This window comes from Danio rerio, chromosome 1 (genome assembly GCF_052040795.2).
Source record: "Danio rerio strain M-AB ecotype USA chromosome 1, GRCz13ab, whole genome shotgun sequence".
Classification (NCBI taxonomy): domain Eukaryota; kingdom Metazoa; phylum Chordata; class Actinopteri; order Cypriniformes; family Danionidae; genus Danio; species Danio rerio.
In genome coordinates, this window is record NC_141021.1 from 55,407,763 (window position 1) to 55,428,531 (window position 20,769).

Here is a 20,769-nt window from a genome sequence, read left to right on the forward strand (position 1 = left end):
CTTTCGAATACTTTAAATGTACTTTGCCCCAGTTGCTTTGTTTTAATTTACAAAAATGTATGTAAATCAATACTCTCAGGCCTGGTTTTCCATATTCAATAACCTCCACGGTTGAGAAGTGCAGAGGAGAACTTTGTATGCAACACCTGGTGCGCTCCTTTCTGGAAAACCTGCCAGGCATTAAAACTGTCGTCCGATATTAGGGATGTTGATGGGAATTTGGCAGAATGTTGGAAAGCAGTTAACAAGCAGCACCGCCGAGACCTTTAAAACAAAGGACAGTCGATGCGAGAGCTCAACAAAAAAGACGAACGCTTTCGGCGAAGCTCATCGCTGGGAAACTGCAATCAGCATTGGCCACGCGGGGTTATGCATGCAGTACATTAAACACAATTCTACCTCAGTGCACAAAATAAAGGCAAATGAGCAATGCTAAACATGCCCTGTAAACCTGCTGAAGGGACGGGACAGGTCATCAGTGGCCTGAAGTGAGGAGCTGCTCCTGGGCTTGGACTGTATTTGTTGAGTGCAGAAAAATGGGAGAGCGGACTTATGAATATGCCATGTAATTTCCCTCGTGGAGCAAAGTGTTCGGTGCATATGAGGTTATGTTGGTGCATGAGCTAATAGAGTGAGTGGCGGTGACTAGCTCCAGACGCAGCTGAATGCAGAGATGAGCGTCTGCTGCTGTTTCAGCTCTTGGCCTCACTGTGGCTTTGGCTTTGATCCTGCTTCTGTTAATTGCTCCCTTAGATAGACATTTTAAAAAATGCATTATGGAAACCAAAGAGAGAGAGAGACGGAGAGAGAGAGAGAGAGTGAGAGAGAGAGAGAGAGAGAGAGAGAAACTGCATATGTGATGTTGTATGTGATGGTGGATGGATGACAAGATACATTAGTTGATGCATTGATAGATGGCTATTAAAAACCAATAGAGGGAAGGAGGGATGGATGGGGAGGATAGGCATGGGGGAGCAAAAAGTTGGATGGATGGATGGATGGAAATGGTTGGAATAAAGATGGATGAATGGATGGGAAAAATGAATGATAAACAAAACGTTTATGAATGAATGGATGGATGGATGGATGAATAAATGGAAAATTGAATGATAGGACAAAAGGTGTATGGTTGACTTATGATGGAACAAAAGAGGTGGATAAATGTAAAAACAAACAAAATGGATGGATATAGTGGAAAAATTGATGAATGGATGGAAAAAAATAATGTTAGAACCAAAGGTGGATGTTTGATTGATAATGGAACAAAAGAAAGGGGTGGATGTAAAACAAGCAAATGGATAGAGGGATGGATGGATGGATGGATGGATAAATGGGGAAGCAAAAGGTGGATGGGTGGATGAATGGTACAGTGGAACAAAATATGAATGAATGAATAAATGTGGGGAAAAAGTAATGATAGAACAAAAGATGGATGGTTAACTGATGGTGAAAAAAAGAGATGGATGAATGTAAGAACAAACAAAAAGGATGGTTGGGTGGATATGGTGGAATGATAGATGGATGAATTAATGAATGGATGGATGGATGGTTGACTGATGATGGAACTAAAGAGATGGAGAAATGTAAGAACAAACAAAAAGGGTGGATTTATGGATATTGTGGAATGATGGATGGATGAATTGAATAATAGTTCAAAAGATGGATGGTTGATTGATGCTGGAACAAAAAGATGGATGGATGGTGGAATAAAAGATGGATGGATGGAATTGATGGAAAAACAAATTGATGGATAAAATGGATGGATGGTGGAACAAAAAATGGATGGATGGATATCGTGCAACAAGATGGATGGAGAAATGAATGAATGGAAAAAATGAATGATAGGACAAAAGATGGATGGTTGACTGATGATGGAACGAAAAAGATGGATGAATGTAAGAAGAAACAAAAAAGATGGATGGGTGGATATTGTGGGAGTGATGGATGGATGGATGAATGGGAAAATGTATGATATAACAAAAGATGGATGGTTCATTGATGATGGAACAAAAGAGGTGGATAGATAGATGGATTGACAAAAATGGATGTATGGTGGAACAAAAGATGGATAGATGAATAGATAGAGGGATAGATGGATATGGTGAAACAAACAATAGATGGGTGGATGAATGAATGGATGGAAAAATAAACGACGTGCAAAAGATGGGTGGTTGATTGATGATGTAACAAGATGAATGGATGGTAGAACAAATGTATGGATTGATGTGTGAATGAATGGACAGAAAAATGAATGATTTACAAGAGATGGGTGGTTGATTGATGGAATAAAAAGATAGATGAAGGAACAAACAAAAGGATGGATGGATGGATGATAGAACGAAAGAGATGGATAGATGGTTGATTGATGATAGAACATATGGATGGATGGACAAAAAATAGATGTATGGTGAAATAAAAGATGGAGGGATGGTGAAACAGAATATTGATGGAGGGATGAATGGATATGATGGGGTAAACGATGGATAAATAAATATATGGAGAATGGAAGAACAAATCAAAAGGATGGATTGATGACAGAATAATAGTTTGGGCTGTTGATGGTCCAACAAAACATGGAATGACAATTGAATGGATTGATGATGGACAAAAACAAAAGCGTAGATGTATGGATGAATGAAATAGAAATATAACAGTGATAGATGGATACCAAAGCAAAATGGATGGAATGATGGTTGAGTGGATTAATGGATGATAGAACACATTGCAAAGATGCATAGAACGATAATAAAAAGATCAACAGCCAAATTCAGAATGATGAATGAATGATGACAACGGAATATGTGATAGACAGATGAACATAACTCACCCAGCAGAGTTAAGCAAGTTCAGATAGTTCAGCTGATCTAATGCAGCAAACAATAATGAACTCCAGAAGAACTCTTGTCCAACATTTTGTATGGCATGAAAAGTACAAAACTAGAAGACGGGCAGATTTGATGTGGTGGCAGCAGCAGTAATATTACAGTAAATGTCATTTGAGAAGATTTGTTATGTTGATTGCAGCCGGAATATCATGCGGTGGAGTTTGTCACCCGTCTCCACTGCATTATTCAAAACACAGCGCACAGACCTGCTCAAAATTCAGTCCGGGTCTGCTGGCAATTGCTCTGTAACAGCTAACCATAATAGCTTTCCACTGCATATGGAAGAGCCATGATTAATCATATTTGGATGGCGACATTTGTAGCAGACCAAAAAAACAGTGATCCACCTTTAACTCTTTTCATTAAGGTGCTGCCAAAAAGATTTTTATATCTGTCAGGGTTTAAGACGGAGAGTATTTCTCATTTATGCTGTTAAGATTTGCTTTACATGACCTGTTTGAGAAAGCGCAGGAATCTACACCAGAGAGAACTCATTATTTCATAAAATGTAATCTTTAGAGGAGTTTAAAAGCGTACACTTTGGTGAGCTGAGGGGGAAAAGGGAAAGATGTGAGTTTCGGAAATCAGTTTCATCCATTTAAAATAGCCTCCTTTTGAAAACTCGCTCAACTCTTTAATGCAGTAAAGTGTGTCGTTTCTGACGGATTTGCAGAAATTAATATAGCTGCAAGCGGTAATTAGAGTACGTACATTTTCAGTAAAAACCTCTTAGAAAAAACAAATACAAAGTTCTTTCGTGAAACACACACAGGCTGAGAAGTCATGCCTAATTGGTTACTATATCAACTTTGGTAGCCCGTTCCACCACATCCCAAAAGTGCTCTATTGGATTAAGAACTGGTGAATGTGGAGGCCATTTGAGTACAGCGAACCCATTGTCATGTTCAAGAAACCAGTCTAAGAGGATTCACGCTTATTTGAGTTACTGTTGCATTTCTATCAGATGAAACCAGTCTGGCCATTCTCCTTTGACCTCTGGCATCAACAAGGCATTTGCGCCCACAGAACTGCCGATCACTGGATATTTTCTCTTTTTCAGACCATTCTCTGTAAACCCTAGAGATGGTTGTGTGTGAAAATCCTAGTAGTTCAGCAATTTCTGAAATACTCAGACCAGCCAGTCTGTCTACATGCATTAAGTTGCTGCAATGTGATTGGGTTTTTTGTTCTTCTGGAAAAAGTTTATTTTATTTTAGCTAGAATTAATAAAACATTTTAAGGTCAATATTATTAGCCCCCTTAAGCAATATATATATATTTTTAATGGTCTACAGAACAAACCACTGTTGTACAATGACTTGCCCTATTAACCTAGTTAAGCCTTTAAATGTCACTGTAAGCAGTAGTATCTTTAAAAATATCTAGTCAATTATTTAATGTCATCATGGCAAAGATAAAAGAATTCAGTAGATAATATAGAAAATAGTTATAAAAACTATTATGTTTAGAAATGCGTTGAAAAATTCTTTGCGATAAATAGAATTTGGGAAGCAAAAAATACAGGGGATAAAAAAATTAGAAGGGTCTAATATTTCTGACTGCTATTAAAATAATAATAAGACTGTATATGTTTGCAGCAGCAATGTGTTATATTCTCAATCTGCAAGTCTCTGTTTATTGCTCTTCCATAATAACCAAAGCAGCAGCAGCAGTGTAGCAGATATATTACATCAAGACCAAAGCCATCAACATTGCCATATACATATTTATTACCATACTAAACTCTGCAGAACAACTATAGATAGTATGATAGAATAATAGATCAACAGAGTAGAATCATGACATAAAGAACAATAAATAGCAAAAAACAACAATAAAACAAACATTAAAGCAATGGACAGAACAACAGATTGATAGAAGGACAGATGGAATAACAGTATGTAGCTTGACAGAATATGAGAAGGAACATCAGAAAGAAAGAAAAAAGGAAACAATAAACAAATCAACATGGGAGAGACAGATAAATAGTACAACAGCACTGTAGAACAAAAGACTGAACAACAAAACAACGGATCAAACAAATACATACAGCCGAAAAAAGAACAAAAGAAGTATCTGTGATAAATGTAGAGCAACAGCGTGACATTACAGTGTTTGATGCTGTGAAAAGGGGCGGGATAAAAGATTATGCAACACTGACAAACCAGCTATTGTTCCATATTTTACATTTCTGCACAGATTTATTGGTCTCACGCATATACATATTACTAATTTGCAGGTCAGAGTTCACCAGACTTGAACTTTAAATGCAGCAACATGTGAAACTTGTCACACAAGCTTGCGTTTCCAGTCTGACACACTCGCAAATGTATGAATTGAAATCAATGAGGTGAAAAGTGAAGCATGACCACGACTTTTAATTGTTGCTTACATCATCGAGGCCATAACGTTTTTTGGCTAGAGTCGACAACATTAAGGCTAAAGCAGGTCGCACATCAGAAGCGCCGCTCGGCAACGCGCATCGCCATGCATTTTAGAATTCTAAACATAGGTTTCTATCAGGGTACACACACCAGCGCCGCAAGTCAGCAGCTGTCCGTGGCACCCAGCCACGACTCCGGACACTCTTCACATGTCTGCCACGCCACAGAGCGCCATCTGATTAGTTTCATTTTAAATAGCATGCGAATGTGCGCACCTGATGTGTGATACTTTCAACTGTCATGTGTACACCGTGTCACGGCACTGAGCATCCAGTGTGTTAATTTTACAACAACAACAAAGAAAAAAAAACATGCTCATTGTTAATATGTGCCCAGGGCTAATTTTTTTGAGAACCGATAAATATATACCCTGGGCTACATGTGCTTGCAGTTTTTGTTTACACATAAATCCAATAGAGGGCCCTGTGTATATTACAATCTCAAACATGTTACTCTGGCACGCTTCATTTGTGCCATTTCTGGTAAATCCACCTGAGGGCATTGTGTATATTTCTGCCAGTCTTATTGTCCTACTTGTGTGTGTTAGAGAATATCGGCTTGTCGTCGCCCATTAAATATTAGCTTAATATTGACTGACCCACCCTAAACCCAACCGATATTCATTCATTCAAATTCTTTTTGACTTAGTCCCTTTATTAATTTTGGGGTCGCTACAACTTATCCAGCATATGTTTTACACTGCGAATGACGTTCCAGCTGCAACCTATCACTGGGAAACACCCATACACTCCTTCACACACACACATACACTACGGAGAATTTAGCCTACCCAATTCACCTATAGCGCATGTCTTTAAACTGTGAGGGAAACCAGAGCACTCAAAGTAAACCCACTTGAAAACAGGGAGAACATGCAAACTCCACACAGAAATACCAAGAGACCCAGCCGAGGCTCGATTCGGTGATCTTTTTGCTGTGAGGCGATTGTGCTACCCACTGCACCACTGTGACGCCCTAACCCAACCGATAGTGTTTTCATAACAAAATTTGAAAAGAAAAACCATTGCGGCCACATGCTTCCACCATGATTCTTTTTGGATTTTGTTTTACCTGGCTTCTGGAAATGTCCTTTATCGGACTTAAACCCAGTCTGCACCGATTTGCGTCCAAAGTCTGTTCATGGTGTTTGTGATGCGCTACCAAGCAAAACAGTCAGCAAGTACATCGGGAAAAGGAACAGAAGTTGTTTGTGGCATCATACTGTTCATTTCACACTTGAACTGCAGCCATTTGTATGTGCGAGCACATATTTGTTCTCAGAAATGTATCCCTGGGCACATATTCCCAATGAGCTGGTGTTGAGAATTTTTTTTTTTCAAATATTTTTTATTTAGTTTATATATATATATATATATATATATATATATATATATATATATATATATATATATATATATATATATTTAGTTTTTGTTTATTTATATGTACGTTTTTAATCATTTAGTTTTTTCTATTAGTTTTTTTTTTGTTTTAAGATTGATCTGCGTTTGTTTGCATTATTGGCTAGGGATAGAAGTGAATTCCTAATTAAGTCAGTTTTAAATGTGAACTGAGTGATAATGAAGATGAAACTGAATTGTTGAATCCGAAACAGCCCTGTAGAGTTGCACTGAAATAATCTTTTAATCAATCTGCTAAATTACAAACACACACACACACACACACACACACAGGTCTCTCTTGCCCATTAACTCCTCTAGGTAAAATATTTAACATGTAGCCATGTAGGAGAAATGCATTAATCCCACATGAATCAGTGACTGCATGTAGGTGTGAAGGCGAGCAGGTCATGAAGGGCAGGAAAAGTTTTTGTTGTACCGCTGATGAAAAATGCATGAGATCTACTCCAGAGGGCACTACCATCGTATCTTTTTTTTTTTTTTTTTTTTTGGTGGTTCGTTTTATGGCTGAAAGAACGAAAGAGGGTGGAAAAAAATCAAGCATTTTCAAAGTTGAACATAGCTAAAGCTAATTGGAGAGAATCAAATTTCTTTTACTTAGCAATAACAAAGATTGTCTGCGGTTTTATTTTTGTATATAATGAAATGATGATCATTGTAAAAACCCATTAAAAATGTAGATAAATAATTAATTAACTGTCATTTTTGTATTACACCAAATATGTATTGAATATATATAAATAAATAGCCAGTCTTGGAGAGCAGAATAGAGTTCTTTTAAATAAAAATAAAAAACCTCTTATACCCATCTCAAGCTTGTAAAATATAACACATTAAACCTGTAAGGGAAAATAGCATTTCTTGGTTTACACTGGACCCATTATGTCATTTTGAGTTTGTCAGACAAAGGTAATAACAAAGAATAAAAGAACATAAAGAAAAACTCAAACCCATTTTCCAAACAAACACTTTCCCATGTTTTGTGACTCGGCAAAATAATTCAAACAATGTTTTTGGAGGTTGCTTTGGAACTTAAATGCAGTTCTAAGACACAGAAAAGTGTTGTAGATGCGAGGAAGAAGTTGATGTGTCTGTATTTGCGATGTTTCATCATTTCAGCTTCACATCCCTCCTCTGTTTTTCTCGCTCACTTTGATTAATGACTCGTGTTACATCCAATTCAGCTTTACTGACACGACTGCACCGCTGCGACTGCTCATTCCAGATCATAACACTCGCTGATAAACACATACACACAGGAAACACTCATACACATAAACACACTCAAGATCCGGAATACAGTAAAAGCTGGAAAAATATGAAATATTATTGTAAATGCAGATGAATGCATTTTATTTGATTATATTGCAAAAAAAAAAAAAAAAAAAAATATATATATATATATATATATATATATATATATATGTGTGTGTGTGTGATTCACACATGATCCTTCAGCAAGCATTCTAACGCCCCATTCACATGGGGCTTCAGCGTCAATTCTTGACAATAGCAGCGTCAGCCAATGAAATTCAGTCAGCATTAGGCCACTGTCTAAGCTGGTGTATTTGCATACAGCGATCTGATTGGCTGACGCTTCTATTACCGCTTGAAAAGTTCAGCAGGTCCCAACTTCTGCAGCGAGCAACGCCTCTGAAGCGGCGCCGACGGATCCACAATGCAGTTCGGCAACGCCTGACGTCACCTACTCAAAGTGAATGGCGAGCTCCATGTGAATGGGGCGTAATATTACAATTTTCATTGTTATTAATGTATAAACCAGTGCTTCATATTTCAGAAACTAATAACATTTTTTTGTGTTATTTGATGAAGTTGAAACTGAATTTATTTTAAACAGATTTATTAATAATATAAATATAATATAAAGTAAATAAAATAGTTACTTCTTCAAAATAACATTTGATTAATTTTAATGTATCTTTGTTTAATAATAATTCATCCATTTATATTTCTTCAGGTTATTCCCTTTATTCATCAGGGGTCGACACAGCGGAATGAACCACTAACTTATCCAGCATGTTTTACACTGCGAATACCCTTCCAGCTGCAACCCAGTACTGGAAAACACCCGTTGCATTCACACACATACACGATGGCCCAGCTGAGGCTCGAACCAGTATCCTTCTTGCTGTGAGGCGACAGTGCTAACCATTGAGCCACCGTGTTGCCCCATTAATAATAACAATAATAAAGGTCTTACAGAACTCAAACTTATGAAACAGTTTACCAAATAATGATTTAATGTTTTTTAATTTTATTTTTAATTTTGCTAACCTGCATGATGAGAATTGAATCCTAAATTTCAAATTGTGAATACTTTTTATGAGCTCTAAATATACTGTATCAGCTGATTTGGATTGGAATTATTATATTTAAACAAACATTTACTTATTTATTTATATATTAAAACAAGTCATATCATTCACTTTCCTCCTCTTAGTCCTTGATTTATCAGGGTTCACCACAGCAGAATGAACCGCTAATTAACAGCTCAAATTTTAAATAATATTTTAAAATATAATAAAAAAGGCAGCATGGTGGCGCAGTGGGTAGCAAAATCGCGTCACAGCAAGAAGGTCGCTGATTTGAGCCCCAGCTGGGTAAGTTGGCATTTCTGTGTGGAGTTTGCATGTTCTCCCCGTGTTCATGTGGGGTTCCTCCGGGTGCTCCGGTTTCCCCCACAAGTCCAAACACATGCGCTATAGGAGAATTGAATAAGCTAAATTGTCCATAGTGTATGTGTTTGAATGAGTGTGTATGGATGTTTCTCTGTGATGGGTTGCAGCTGGAAGAGCATCCGCTGCATAAAACGTGTTGGATAAGTTGGCGGTTCATTCCGCTGTGGCAACCCCAGATTAATAAAGGGACTAAGCCGAAAAGAAAATGAATGAATGAATAAATATAACCTATTACAGTTTTTAATATTGTTTCATCCAAAACCAACAAACATTAAACAAATAACTGGCATAATTAAATATGTTGTACAGCTCTCATTTTAAACTGAACTAACTCTAACTTATGTTGTCCAAGGCACCATTCATCGTACAGTGTGCTCAAATATGCACAAAAACACAAAACCACAAGGGATGACCGAATCATTTCGAAGCTGGATGAGAAATAATTTCCATGTTAGTCTCTTAGTTCCCCTCGGACGTCCAGTAATTGATTTTTTTAAACCTCTTTTGTCATCAGTCCAAACCCAGTCTGTGCTCTCTCAGCTTTTCCACGTCTGTGTCTTTCTTAGCAGTTTTTGTCCACATGAGGCCACGAGACACAGACACTCACACTTTGTTTTCAGTGTGGCCTAATAAACTGAAATGCTGTGAAATGGCATGCATCACAGCATGCATTAATGTAATTTAGCAGTTTTTACCCATGTGGTAAATAGGTATTAACAATTGTAATTTGCTATGAAACTGAAGTTAAGATCTGCTATTGTGACGTACATCCACTTGAAATAGTCCTGAAATGAGAAATAAATACAGAGTGGCACATGATTTTGTTATTTGGGAACTGATTGGATTGTTGAAAGATGGATGTTGCTAACAAAATGAAAGAAGATTGACAAATGGATGAATTCAGAGAAGAAAAGAGACACATTAATAGCCCCTCCTAAAAACACTGATAACTCCATCCTAAAGGACTGATAGCCCCTCCCTAAAGGATTGATAACTTCCCCCTTAAGGACTGATAGCACCTCACTAAAAGGGTGATAGCTCTGCCCTGAGAGACTGATAGCCCCTCTCTAAATTACTTAAAAGACTGATAGCTCCACCCTAAAAGATTGATCATCCCTCCATAAAAGACTGATAGCTTCGCCCTCAGGGACAGATAGCCCCTCCCTAAAAGACTAATAATTTCACCCTAAAGGGTTGATAACTCCATCCTCAATGACTGATAGCTGATCCCTAAAAGAATAATAACTCCACCCTAAGGGGTTGATAACTCCACTCTCATTGACTGATAGCCCTTTCCTAAAAGTCTAATAACTCCACCCTAAAGGATTGATAACTCCACTCTCAATGACTGATAGTCCCTCCCTAAAAGACTAACTCCAGCCTAAAAGATTGATAACTCCACCCTCAATGACTGATAGCCCCTCCCTAAAAGACTAACCCCACCCTAAAGGATTGATAACTCCACTCTCAATGACTGATAGCCCTTTCCTAACAGACTAATAACTCCACCCTAAAGGATTGATAACTCCACTCTCAATGACTGATAGTCCCTCCCTAAAAGACTAACTCCAGCCTAAAAGATTGATAACTCCACCCTCAATGACTGATAGCCCCTGCCTAAAAGATGCAAACTCCACCCTAAAGGATTGATAACTCTACTCTCAATGACTGATAGCTCCTCCCTAAAAGACCATTAACTCCACCCTAAAGGATTGATAACTCCACCCTCAATGACTGATAGCCCCTCCCTAAAAGACTTCACCCTAAAGGATTGATAAATTCACCCCCGTGGACTAAAAGTACCTCCCTAAATACTAATAACTCCACCCTAAAGGAATGATAACTCCACCCTCAATGACTAATAACCCCACCCTTATGCATTGATAACTCCACCCTCAAAAACAGATAGCCCCTCCCTAAAAGGCTAATAACTCCACCCTCAATGACTGAAAGTCCCTCCCTAAAAGACTAATAACTCAACACAAGAGGATTGATAACTCCACCCTCAATGACTGATAGCCACGCCCTCAAGTACTGATAGCCCCTGCCCTAAAGGCTGATAGCTCCATCCTAAAGGACTGGTAGCCTCTTTCTAAAATTCTAATAACTCCTCCCTAAAGCATTGATAACTCCATCCTTAAGTACGGATAGCCCCTCTCTGGATGACTAAAAGCCCCCTCAATAAGCTCGGCCTAAAAAAACAATACCCCTTCCTGTAGGATGGATACCTCCTCCCTAAATGACTGATAGCTCTGCCCTAAATAACTGATAGCCCCTCCCTAAATATCTGATAACTCCACCCTAAAGAACTTCTAGCCCCTTCCTAAAAGACTAATAGCTCCACCCTAAAGGATTGATAACTCCACCCTCAAGGATTGATAGCTACACTGTAAATGACTGATAGCTCCACCCTATAGCACTGAAAGCACCACTCTGATAATTCCACACTAACAAACTGATAGCCCCACCCTAAATTGCGGATAACTCCACCCTAAAGGCCTAATAGCTCCGCCCTAAAGGAATTCCATGTGACCAGAAGTGAAGAAAAGTTGCTTCAAGGGGGAAGGGAAGGTTACAGTATTAGATTAAAACATATGAATGCTAATAAATTCAAATACAATAATATAAAATATCAAACAACCAAAAAAAAACAACAACAACAAAATAACAAGAACTAATATGTACATATAAAAAATAAGAAGAGTAAATTATGATTTCACTGCGACCTTAAAATAACAACGCTCTTAGGCGTTGTAGTGAGCATGAGCGTGTTTTCCTGACCTCATTCACATTCATACTCCTGCAGGATCTCCCTGAAGCAGAACGTGCACCGCCAGGGCTCATGGGAAATGTAGGCATGTGACGCTCCTCCACCTCAGGCTTTTTTCATCTCTCCTGCTGTCTTGATGAGCAGAAGGGCATGAGCTCCAGATACAGAGGTCAGTCGCAGCAAACCATCTACAACACGCAGGTGTTCTGTGCTCCAGCAAATGCTTTTTCTTTAAAGAACAAACATGAAGTCACGCTCTCTGCTGCTGAGGCACGAATTAATCAGTCGAAAGGCTGTTCGGAGTGGATGAGTCTTGATTTTAATTTAAGCAATGGCGAGCAGCAATTAAAAATGAAGCAGTCATACTTACGACAAGCTAATTAGATTAGTTGAAACAGAAAATGTGGTGCCAAGTGTCATTTTTCTAATGTAAAACGCTCGACTCTGGTGGAGTTTGAAGGAATGTGCTTGGTTTAATTAAATCTAAATAACTGTCCTATGAGTGTGAAGAGAGAGTCATAGCCAAGGAGCTATAAACAGCAGCTGAAAATCAAACACGCTCTTATCTTTTGCCAATTTGCTGGTTAGTTTGCTTTCTTTCCTCAGATGCAAGATTGATTCAAAAGAAGTGATTCAAAAACAATGAATCCCTTTTGTCTGTGTCCAGTATCTTCTCTATATGAAATATATGAAGGCTATTTTAAAATGCATGTGAAGTGTAGGAGTGCTCCGGTGAGCTCCAGCACAAACACATATTATGAACATCTCGACATGCGAAAGTGTTCCTCCGTATGTTTTCATCGAAGTTGTTTACAATACTGATAAATCCACAGAATTTGAAATGTAGTCAAATGTGTAAACATTTAGCAGTGGTTAGCGTTTTTGCCTGTGTATGTCTCTGAGACAAAGCAGCAGCATTAATGCTAAAGCTTTACATCAACGTGAAACTATCAACAAAAGCCTAACCGCTATTATGTTTACAAATACAAGCGCAGCCGTTTAGAGATCATTTCTGGTTAATGATGTCAGAATTGACCGGTATTTTGGAACAGATGTGTAAATAGGCTTTTACAGAAAAATTCCGGAACGACCTCGCCTGTGCCAGCAGAGCTTGTTTAAATTTGAATTTAGCACTTGTTCCGTTCTGGAAGACGTTCTGGAATTTTTCCGGATATTTACCAGTATCACTGTGTGAAAGGGGCTAATAAGTGTGTATAGATGTTTCCCAGTACTGGGTTGCAGCTGGAAGGACATCTGCTGTGTAAAACATATGCTGGATAAGTTCATAACATTTCATTCCGCTGTGGTGATCCCTGATGATTTACTTTACTTTTGAACTTTGATATAGATAGTTTGAAAATGGCATTTGATTTAATATGTTTAATAATTATAATATAATAAAAAATGTCAAATGTATGCAGTATTACTAATTTAAAATTTCCATTGTTTAATTTTCAAAAAAGCACATTTATTTTTGCCCAAAATCCCTGATGTTTTTCGATTATATACACTTATTTTATTGTTTTTTAATTTTTTACATTTTTTTATTTGATTTATTTATTTTTTTACCTGGTCATGTGTGCTTTGAATCGAATATTCTCAGGTTTTCATTTCATTGCATCCTATAATAAAATGCTCATTACACTGTAAAAATGTTAAACTAATCTATTTTTTGTTGCTTTATCTTATTTTAATAAGTTAATCAGGTTTTAAGAAACATTTTTATGTTATACAAAGTTGAACTTAATATTTTAGTCAGTTTAATAAATGTAAGTTGAGACGACTAGAAAAGTTTGGTTTGAAGTTTCAAAAATTGCATTCAACTAAGAAATTTAAGGCGATAAGGTTTTTTTTGCACTGTATAACCCCTACGTAATACTCCAATGAGTGTCTTTTTAAGGGATAAAGCCTTATTTCCATCCCTTAAAAATGCTCAAAACTCAAAACTGTTGGGTTGATTTGCCGTTAATTTAAGTTTAACTGAAAAAAATTAACCCAACTTCAGGATTTGCCAATTTTGACTCAATGCTGGGTTACGACAACCCAGTATTTTTTCCTTAGTCTTTGTCTCCACAGCCTGTAAACTGCACTTAGTCATATTACAAAAGCTGCTTTGGCAGCTCACCGGTCAGTATTTTCCACTCTTGATGTTCAGAAACACAAACAAAAAACACTTTAAGAGATTTAAGCATTCTTATTGATCATTTAGGTCATCAGTGTTTATTATAGCTCTTATTATTAAAGCGATTCCAATAATATAACTCCTTATGCTATTGTCTTATTGTTGTGTTGTGGACTCCATGCTTTACAAAACGCTGGGATCCACACAATTCCTTAATGTTGTCCCAGTGTAAATCAATTATATTAGCTTAATAGGGTTTACAATTTTAAGTAGATTAAACATAAAAAATAAAGATGTGCACCCAAACAAAGCCTTAAGCATTGTGTTGTTTGAGTTCATTTTAAATAACTAGAATAAGCAGCAAAACTCTTTTTTTAGTCGAAACTGTGGGGTTAATCTGGTGTTAAATTAAGTTTAATTGAAAACAAATTAACCACACATTGGATTTGTCCATTTTTGACCCAACACCGGGTTACGGCAATCCAGCATAATTTTTCTTTAGAGTCGGTCTGTGTCTCCACAGTCTGTAAACTGCAATGTAAACACTTAATTTTATTACAAAAGATGCTTTGACAGTTCCACTTATAGTTCGCCGGTCAGTATTTTCCACCCTTGATGTTAAGAAATACAAAAACACTTTAGGAGATTTAAGCAATCTTATTGGTTATTAAAGTGATTGACAAGGTGCGCGAGCGCGCGACGTGTCTGAGGAGAGACGAGGTGGGGAGGGGTGAGAAGGGTGCATGACGATGCCTATTTGAGGACCGGGAGGGAGACGCAAGATTACCGGGAGATCATCACTCGTTTGCGGGCATCCGGAGACTCGCGAAACTTCCCGTCCTACTCATAATTCTCTCTTCATATAGCCGTAAGCCTATTACATATCCATAGAACACTGTGATATAACCGCGCTCGGATCGGATCGCTTTCTCACTGCAATAGAACCGCTCCAGGGTTCGTTTCAGTCGAGCCGAGACCAACTCATTCAAGCGATCTCAGAGCGATTACTTTGGCGCGGAACAGAGCGCGAATGCCCTGTTCACATATGCCAATCGAACCGCGCTAACTGGGCAAACGAGATACGTTCCGAAACAAAAGTGTAGGTGTGAAAGCACCCTGTGTCTCCACAGTCTGTAAACTGCACCGCAAACACTTCATTATATTACAAAAGATGCTTTGACAATTGAAAACGTGGCCCGCCAGGTCAGTATTTTTCATTCTTGATGTTCAGAAACACACACACACACACACACACACACACACACACAAAACATTTTATTAGATTTAAGCCTTCTTATTGGTTATTAAGGTGATCAGTGTTTATCAAAGCTCTTATTATTAAAGCGATTCTAATATAACTCCTTATGCTATTGTCTTATTGTCCTCCTTCATGGCGTCTCAATGCAAATCAATTAAGTAACTTAATAGTGTTTACAATTTTAAGTTGTTTGATCATAAAACAATTAAGCTGTCCCCCAAAAAACCTCAAGCATTGTGTTGATTGAGTTCATTGTAAATAACTAGTCAGAACAAGCAGCAATTTTTTTCAGTCAAAACTGTTGGGTTAATCTGCTGTTAAATTAAGTTAAAAAAATAATAATAACCCAACGTTAGATTTGTCAATTTTTGACCCATCGCTGGGTTATGATAGCCTAGCATTTTTCTTTAGAGTCTGTCTGTGTCTCCACAGTCTGTAAACTGCACCGCCAACAATTCATTATATTACAAATGACGCTTTGGCAATTGAAAATGTGGCTCGCCAGGTCAGTATTTTCCACTCTTAATGTTCAGAAACACACACACACACAAAAAAAACACTTTAAGAGATTTAAGCATTCTTAAAAGTTTTTAAGGTGATCAGTGTTTATATTAGCTCTTATTATTAAAGCGATTCCAATAATGTAACTCCTTATGTCATTGTCTTATTGTCCTCCTTCATGTCGTCTCAATGCAAATCAATTAAGTTAATAGTGTTTCCAATTTTAAGTTGTTTGACTATAAAACAAATAAGCTGTCCCCAAAAAACCTCAAGCATTGTGTTGATTGAGTTAATTTAAATAACTAGTCAGAACAAGCTGCAAAACTCTTTTTTAAGTCAAAACTTTTGGGTTAATCTGCTGTCAATTTAACTTTAACTGAAGAAAAAAAAAATTAACCCAACGTTGGATTTGTCCATTTTTGACCCAACGCTGGGTTATGACAACCCTGCATTTTTTCTTTAGAGTCTGTCTGTGTCTCCACAGTCTGTAAACTGCACCGCCAACACTTCATTATATTACAAAAGATGCTTTGGCTGTTGAAAACGTGGCTCGCCAGGTCAGTATTTTCCACCCTTGATGTTTAGAAACACAAAAAAAGCCCAAAGACATACAGTCTCTCGCAAGCTTTTTGCCCTATCGTCTGCTGTTTGATGTACTGAGAGTGAAATTGTATTCCCTCACTGGGTTTGTTTGCTTTTCTTCAATGCGTCTGTCATGGCAGCAAATAATAAAAAAGAACAGAAGCAACCATTTGGAGTGTTTTCTCCTGCTGAGATCAATAAAAACATTTCATTCTGTGGAATTGCGCCAAGACTCTTCTGGTTCCTGGAGGTGTCCGCTCCGGTCTAAAATAACCAGCAATAACACCAGTCCGCGGGCTTTTGGATGCGAAAAAGCCTTGCGACATCAAAGTGACCCATAATGAAGAGGAGAACAAGTGTTCACCTCTGTTTAAGACCAAGACAGAGAAGATCCAAAGCACAAACCGCATTACTGAAGAAAACGAAGTCTGTTTTCTAGGATGGTTGCCAGGGTGTTGCTATGTGGCTGCTACGTTATTCCAAGTAAAAAGAATCCACATTCTGTTTTCTGTGATGTCATGATCCCTACGTAGGGTTCTTATTTTGCACACTGTAGTAGAGGCCTGTTGTGAAGGTCAAACAGTTTATAATACATGTTTTTAGAGTGCAACAGGTTCACTCTGTATGTGTTAAGTCCAAGAGAGTCTCTGCCAACCTGTTTAACGGAAAATTGTGCCAGTTTGTTGCATTAGAAGAGCTCCCAAATACTATTAAAGCACATTTCACATGTGTCATGCACTCAAACAAATGTTTTTGCCACTTGTTCAAACTAGTTATTTTAAATGATCTCAACACAATTCTTGAGTTTTGTTGGAGGGAAACTTAATTGTTTTATGTTGAGTCAACTAAAAATTGTAAAAAACTATAGTCCTTTTTTACATTTAAGCAATTTAAGCGGGTTTCTCAGAAGCAGAAGTCATCATAGTTGGTGAACTTAGAGGACAGTGAATGGGAGAGTACAACAAATCATTTTATACAATCCTATTTGCTGAAACAATAAAAGAAGAATGCCACGATGGTGTTATCGAGACTTTCAGAAAAAAAGAAAACAATTGTGTGAGACGGATAACGGCAGCCAGAGGAGAGAATAACGTCAAGTTTACTCTCGACCCCATAGAAATGCATCGCACAAGCGGTAATTCGTTTTTTTGTAATTTGTCTCAAAGATGATATAATACAACCATAAATTAATATAAATGTTCATCCTTAAAAAAAAAAAAAAATATTAAACATTTTAAGGATTTAAAATTATGATGACTGTTAAACACATCTAAACAAGTCTTGTGAAAGGGGTCCATTAAGTTATTTTTGTACTGTGTAGAGACCACAACACAACTATAAGATGATGACATATGCAATTATATTATTGGAATCACTTTAATGATGAGAATTATAATAAACAGTCATAACCGTAATAACCAATAAGAATCCCTAAGCAACAAGAATCCAGACAGCAAAACTGCAGTGTGTGTTTAAAATGAGCAATAATCTCAATAATCCAATCGATGTGCACTTCAGAAAAAAAAAATTGCTGTTTGTTCAAACAAAATTAAAATGAGCTAAAACAACACAATTCTTGAGTTTTTTCAGTGACAACTTAACTGTTTATGTAAAAAAAAAAAAAAAAAAAAAAAAACACCTGCCACCGGGACGTCTTTTGCGGTCTCCAGAAACGTCTGTAAAGGTATGTTTTCAAAATGAGCCTGGGTTGGATTAATAAGAAATATAAATGAATAGTATATTAATCATTTACTTATACTCATTCTAAATAATCTTAAAAAAACACCAACTATCCTTAAATAACTGGTTCATAAATAAAGCAATACATAATTTAGTAATAATCATTAACAAAGTATGAAACCACAATTATACATGTGCTCATAAGTCAAGAAAACAGCGTTTGTAGCTGTATTTATAAACTGTTTGCTAACATCTATTAATGTAAAGTTCACAAAGAAAGAATTCACTATTTGCTAATGCCTAATAAAAGATTCATATTGTGTAGTTATTATAAAGTGTTGCCCAGTTATTTTTCATGTTGTGAACCTGCCTTTAGGCTGTTTTTGAAAGATGCAAAAAAAATGCACACCTACGACCATGACCCCTAGATCTCGAGCAGCATGACTTAACCTGAAGCCACGTTGCTCTCATTTCTTCTCAAGCAGGGGTTGAGAAATCTCATTTGCGCCTCTTGAAGCAATAATGACTCGTGCAATAAAAACACATGGAGCTCTTGATAGCCCAGAGAGGAGATTTCCAATGCGCTTGATATGTTTGCACTGCGCAATTGGATGATTTCGAGTTTGAACAGATGTAAAAACTACAGAGAGCTGTGCCCGAGCCGCGCCGCTCTTGAGATTGAATCCTCCTGTGGGTGGATTTCGCCATGTGTTCAGATCAATTAATTGATTTTATGAATCCGCGGTTATCGTCTGCGTCACGTCTGAATTACCATAAATATGAGTTTCAGACTAAAAGTGCTCACGTCCTCATTGAACTCTGGGAAATGTTATGAATGATCCGAAGGCCTGTTTCCTGAATTAAATCACTGAGGGTGATGCCTTCTGGGTGCTTCTGCTTATCTATTTTGACATATTTTTTTTCCTCGTTCATTGTTATGGTTATTACGGTGTCAGTCATTGCGGTTGTGAGAGTGAATTCTGCATTTATATGTGCACGTCTCTACTGGAATTTTGCAGCGTCTACTTGTTTTGAAGGGTTTTTTGTGAATGTCCAACTATGAATAAATCTAAACTCATTTTGATTAGTAATGTGCATGTTAAGCACTTCATTTTTAACTCTAAAGGTGATTTAAAGCACCACGAGGATGGTGACGACCAGGTTCGAGTCCGGGGAAGAGCGGTTCCAGAAATCAGGTAAGACAAAAACAGAATCCAAATAATAAAGTGAACGAGTTCATAACAGGGTGAGAATGTGGTGAAATCCGAAAACGTGGTCAAAATCAGACGAGGGCTTTTCTTTTACTGGACGGCTTTTGTAAATCGTTGCTTGGGTTTAGGGAAGCAAGCGGCCGGGCTGGTCAATCGGTAAAACCTGTTGGGTTTAGGGAAAGAGGAGGAGGAGGGTGGGTTGGCCGGTTGCCCAGTCAATCATTCAGTCATTTAGTCAGTCAGACAGACGGTTCACTCGACAGGGGCCTCCAGCAACTTTACGAGAGAACAGCGCAGGTGTGAACGGCATTCACGAGAGACGCTCGAGATGCGAAAAAATCCACACAGCGGCCTCTCGCGGATTCTTGAAAACAAAAACTGCACAAATACCTACCTCCCGGGACGTATATACATTTCTGAAGAGCACCAAATAAGTCCCAGGAGCTACGTTTTTTTTTGGCAATTTTTGTATTCACGATTCCACCAGAGGTCGATGTGTTCACTTTTGAGATCTCAAATTTGTTTAACGCAGGGAGAACATGCAAACTCCACACAGAAATGCCAACTGACCCAGCCAAGGCTTAAACCAGCGACCTTCTTGCTGTGAGGCAACAGCACTACCTACTGCACCACTGCGTCGCCTGTTATTTTAGTTGTTTATTTTATTTTTTTGGATTCTGTTTTTGTCTTAACCACTTTCTGGAACTGTTCTGCATCGAACTCGAACCTTGTCGTTTTGATCAACTCCTCTGCGTCTCAAGTACGCCGACGGACATGGCAAGCTAACGGGACAAACTGGTAACAGTGGGAAATCTGTCCACATGGAGATAAGCTGTTAGCACGAAAAGGAACAACGTCATACCGCTTCATAGCATTCATTTTAAAAATGAAATGCAGCCATACGTACCTCTGGCTACATAATTCACAATCTCCAGAAACAAATATAGAGCTACGTTTTCAGAAAGAGCCTATGTTGCATTTTGCTGTATGTGTAGTATTTTGTATTTCCTATATTATAAAAAATGCCAAAACCTTAAAATATTTATATTTTTCTAAACATACTGTCACATACTGTCATAAACCCAATACTCAAGCACAATGACCAAACATTGTGCACCAAAGTCTTACTCATAGCTTCATTTGTACAGCCTTGGGCAGTGTTTACTATAGCTCCAATTCCATACGGTCCTTTTTAC

At 37.7% G+C, this 20,769-nt stretch overlaps 1 protein-coding gene across 10 annotated transcripts in view; it reads left to right on the forward strand.

Moving 5' to 3' along the window:
• inpp4b (inositol polyphosphate-4-phosphatase type II B) overlaps nucleotides 1-20,769 on the forward strand; it is a 405,764-nt gene that overhangs the window by 55,661 nt on the left and 329,334 nt on the right. For 9 of the 10 annotated variants that reach the window (XM_087237877.1, XM_087237876.1, XM_087237889.1 and 6 more), the window contains one exon: nucleotides 12,256-12,388. The exons of the other annotated variant lie outside the window; for it this stretch is intronic. Coding sequence is in view for 2 of the 9 variants with exons in the window: in XM_087237865.1 (XP_087093991.1) it covers nucleotides 12,370-12,388 (19 nt within the window). In the remaining 7 variants the exon portion in view is untranslated. The remainder of the gene's footprint in view (nucleotides 1-12,255; nucleotides 12,389-20,769) is intronic. 10 annotated transcript variants of the gene reach the window in all.